The sequence below is a fragment of the Leiobunum rupestre genome, chromosome 11, assembly GCF_980474605.1.
Source record: "Leiobunum rupestre chromosome 11, qqLeiRupe1.1.hap1, whole genome shotgun sequence".
In the NCBI taxonomy this organism is placed as follows: domain Eukaryota; kingdom Metazoa; phylum Arthropoda; class Arachnida; order Opiliones; family Sclerosomatidae; genus Leiobunum; species Leiobunum rupestre.
Genome location: NC_143394.1, coordinates 51,858,625 through 51,863,435, shown reverse-complemented (window position 1 = coordinate 51,863,435; position 4,811 = coordinate 51,858,625). Strand labels below are relative to the sequence as shown.

At 38.9% G+C, this 4,811-nt stretch overlaps 1 protein-coding gene across 1 annotated transcript; it reads left to right on the top strand.

The window, feature by feature from the left end:
- Window positions 1–2,186: 2,186 nt before the first annotated feature.
- LOC149923265 (uncharacterized) lies at window positions 2,187–3,491 on the top strand. Its single transcript, XM_090162385.1, has 2 exons — window positions 2,187–2,246; window positions 2,442–3,491. The coding sequence occupies exons 1-2, from the start codon at window positions 2,187–2,189 to the stop codon at window positions 3,489–3,491; spliced, it is 1,110 nt and encodes a 369-aa protein (XP_090018511.1).
- The last annotated feature ends 1,320 nt before the right edge of the window (window positions 3,492–4,811 follow it).

Sequence of the window (4,811 nt, the reverse complement as noted above, 5' to 3'; positions counted from 1 at the left end):
GCCATAACTCGAATCTCGTCGGCGGTTTTCGGATCAAAACTATCTTTACTTAACACGTAACACCAAGTAAATTTTACATAGTTACTTAAAAACAACAAAACGTTGTACATAAAATAAGGAAGCTCGGAACAAAATATAACGCAACCGTTATACTCGGATTCTATACGATTAATTAATGTCGAGGTATCTTTAATCGAGTTTTTGGTTTTCGAAATATACGCCTCATAAATGCTGTCGCGTACGCAAACTATTGACGCGGTCGGAATGTTGATATCGAAATGATGGCTATGAAATCGAATCCAAATAAAATCGGAATTAGTATACAGTAAATCAATTTTAATTATAGGCGATATTCTGTTGATAATATCGACTCCAATTTCTTTTTGGAGATGTTTAACGTCCAACGATTGTTGAATTTTATCAGCTGAAATATACGCGACAATATCCACGCCAAACGCTCTCGGAGTGGGACCCATAAAATCACTTTCGCAAGCTAATAATTTGTCGATGATCGTCTTAGCCCCCGGCTTCGATATCAGCTTTAGCGCGTGACGCAAATTTAAATCGCGACACAATAGCATAAATTGGGCGATACCTTTCGCTTGCGGTTCGATAGTTTCATCGCTCGCGACTTCGATAATACGCGATGCGAGGTAGTTTATATCCTCGGCCAGACAGCGCTCGGTATTGGATCGACGTGAAAGCTCCATTATGGATGTATATATCCAAAGACTCTATTTCCACGAATTTAGGGTCGTCGGAAGTATTCAATATTTCACTATACTTGTCGTGAATGTCTATGCTAATGACGTATAGAATATACAGTTCTTTGCTTTCTGAATTAATTATAAATGGAGATACGACGATATTATTAGTCGCGTATGATTGATTCGACATCTTCACGTCTAATGCGTTCAAACGAAAGGGTGACAGGGGTTTTATATTACCAAATTATGGCAAAATATACATAACTAAAGAAAAAAAATAAAAAAATATAACCGTAACGCTCGCGCCAAAATCAAACATTAACAATACAACGAACCGATCAATCATCTGTAAACAAATACTCTTCGATATCGTTATCGCCCGCAATTTCCAGCGGTACATTAAGCATTTTATTATTACTAGAGTGTTTCCTTACGTTAAGTTTAAACGCGCTATTGCTACTATGATCGTATTCTCTCGGATATTCCGCCGACACCAAATCTATAAATTCTTCCGTACACGCGTTTAACTGAGTGTGTTTCAATTGATCAAAGGTCGTCGTTGATAGCGTTAGCTCTTTGTCCTGTAATCGCTCACGATTTTCGTCCTCGAAACGTTCACTCGCAATATCATCGTCGAGGAGGTGCAGATTATTAGTCGAAACTACATCATTTTCTTCAAACTCGACATTGATATTTGATGTTTTATCTTGGGCTTCAGTTTCAATATCAAGAGTTAAATCTGGGTTCCCTAAATGAGTTGGTCTATCCGCATCGTCGCGTTCGTGGACGCGCGTTGATTTATCGTCCTCAGTTTCGTAGACGGGGATATCATAAAATTCCACGTCAGAATCCTGATCCTCCTCTTTTTCCTCTTCTATTTCTTCTTCTTCTTCTTCTTCAAAATCGATAGAGCCTCCGTTGATTCGACGATGCTGTTGTATAATAGCATCTCGATTTTGAGTTCGAATGGCTCGTTGCTCTTCGGAACGTGCCGCTCTCGACGACTGTAAATTTATTTTTGGTGATAACAACGTTTTAACCGATACTTTATTATTAGGTGGGGATGATGACGATGGAAATAGTCCATTTCCGTCAGCCACCAGTATGGACGTCGGCAATGGTGGTTTTTGCCCATTAGATTTTCCAAAGTCTGTATATTTCTTAGGTGGATTCGGTACCATTAACGGCTCGCTCACCGAAGCAACGTTAATTTTACTATACTCTCGGATAACGTTGTTATTAACGCCACCAACAAGTCGCTGTTTGAACGCCGCGATCGACGTGCCTAAAACGCTAACTGCTAAATTTTTCATAACAATAACGTATAAATTGGGTTTAAATTTAGATTCGGTGTTTTGCAAGTAGGCTAACTCGTCTTCTTCCAATCTCACGGATATATTATTCGGATCGATATAATTTTTCATTTTGGGCATTTTTTCCGTCAAGAATTCTAAGGCCGCTTTAGTCGCTAGCTTCGACATGATCACCGGCAACTCTCTAATAGATAACGAATTATACCTATTTACTAAATCTCGCAAAGTTTGTAAGTCCGCATTTTCGATATCGATATTGTTTAATATTTTAGACTGTTTGCAACTTTGATATAGAGCCGCTCGAGTAAACGCGTCGTCCGAATTCATTATGTACGATAAATTCAGATGGCGATATATCCTTTGTACCGTAGTATTCTTTATAAGTATAGTGTTTTTACTATATACACTATTTTATTATAAGTTCGACAAAAACATTGGAAAACGAAACGACGAATTAGCCGAAAAATTAAGAGTCGGGCCTTTAGCTACGCTATTAAATGGCTCTGGAATTAATAACATACCGGGTTTAAATATCATATCTACAAATCCAGAAGTCGCTAAAGCGAATAATTGCGGCAAAGGTCCCGTTTACATTGGTCAAGATGGATCCAACAACGATTGCGTTCAAATTTGCGCGAATGATTCGGCGTCGGTTTTAAAAGTCAAGGAGGACGAAACTTACGTATACCGTACGACATTATTGAAACCTGGCGCTCATTGTATTACGGGTCCACGACCAGAATGCGATATGCAAACTACATACGCTATGATGACTATAAATTCGATAATCTGTCGCTCTAAATTTCCAAACATTATTGGTGGTAAATTAGGAACGACCGTAGTAGCGTGCAATAATAAATTAATAAACGATCCTCAAAATTATCTATGGGACTACAAACTAAATCGGAAATTTGACCCGTGGACTTCGATAATTACCGATGAAAATGAAATTTTGAACGATGGATCGTACCGGTTCCGATGTAAATTCAACGGACAAGATATACGGGGCAATCGATACGTCGAACATCCATTTAATCGCTTTCATCCATTATCAAATTATTGCGCAGACCTAGTGTACGGAGCTCACCCTGACGTCAAAACAGTATTTAAAGATGGCGACTCTTTCGAGTGCCATTGCGGAAATCCGGAAGATACTAGAGTTTGGAATATCTATCCTAATGATAAAACAAGTCAGTGTTCCAACGTTGTCCAATCTGTTAAAACTGACGTACGAAATAGAAAAATAATAACTGTACCGTATAAATGTTTTACTTTGTATTCCACGTTGGAAGACGTAGGCAATCATTTGCCGTGCCCCAACGATCAGTTTACTCGAGAAGGTAGTCAAATGTCATCGGTGTCTATAAAATTTACTAGTAACGAAAACGCTTTAATAGAACACCCAATGTACAAAGATTTCGATTCCGACGACAAAGGCGCGTACGTACATTTAGGTAGATTGATAGCTTAATATAGAACATTCGACCGTATTTTTTTTTCTTAGCTAATATTTATCAAATTCGATATTTGAATCGCTAGGTACGTTTATACATAAATTATCACCCGATACGGCTTGAAATTGAATTCTAGAATCTTGTATAGTTTTACATTTTTTTACCGAATATAATTTAGAATCTTCTTCGTCGCTACTGCTAAAGCTCAATACTCGACAAACTCGCTTCTTTACGGGTGTCGATCTCGGCGCAACTTCTCCATCACCATCATCCTGCGATGGGGAGGGGGGGGGAGGAGGGGGGAAAAGTAGTGATAATTTTGTTAATTTATATACACACTCGATTGTTAAATTTGGTTTTATTTTGTATACGTACCAATGTTTCTTTTAACGTCGCGATTCGACTCTCAGCAAGTGCCGGACACTGAGGTACAATGTAATTTTTCTGACGATTCTTTTTTAATTTTAAGTTTATACTAGGTATATACGTCCCGATGTACTGTTTGAAATTGTCGATAGCTTCGTTCAACGTAATTGATTTCGCCCACGCAGTTATTACGCCCTTCGTGAAGGTATCATCTTGTCTTCGCATCGCGTATAAATAATGACGAGTCGCTAAGGCGGTATCCGGCCGCGGTATAGTGTCTTCGGTCATTTCGCCCGTAGTAACGTACTCTACGTACAGCTGAATCATCTTCTCTATGGACGCTAAATCGAAAGAGCCGGATGAATCCGCGGACGCGCGTTTAATAGTTCCACCCGAGCGAATTCCCAGTGTTAAAAAACACGCGGCAATTTCATTAACATCGGTCAACGCATTTATAAATTTTATATCATTCGGTACGGCGTTAAACATTCCATTAATTAAAGTTTCAGTAAACATTGAAACTGTGAAATCCGTTCCGCATAATGCTACTAAGGTTCTGAAACTTAATGGGTTGTACATTAGTCGTTGCGCGGACCCATCGAATCCTATAGCGGTGATGGTCTTACCGATACTTAACCACATACACGAATCTGTCAATTCAACATCTAAGGGATATACGAAATTGTAATCGTGCACGATGGTAGATTTGGCGGCATTTAAGTCCTTGGAACTTTGGTCCAAAAAGTCGCTTACAAAATCGAACTGCTCCTGGTTTTTAATATTTGGTAAGTGGCCATAGCAAATCGATAGCATGTCGGTATCGCCGGTAATAAAAACGTTCAATTCGCGTGAAGTATTTCGGTTTTTATACATTTGTAACTCCGCTTCCCCGTAATCCAACTCCACCATCGTGCAATTATTTTCGGTACAAAACATTTTAAACGTACTCCGTATCAATCCAGCGTCAAATT

Bases quoted from the DNA above. Each gene is read 5' to 3' on its own strand.
- LOC149923265 (XM_090162385.1), top strand. From the start codon at position 2,187: ATGATCACCGGCAACTCTCTAATAGATAACGAATTATACCTATTTACT. The intron at 2,247-2,441 runs GTTTGTAAGTCC...TTTTATTATAAG, and splicing joins TATTTACTAAATCTCGCAAA to TTCGACAAAAACATTGGAAA.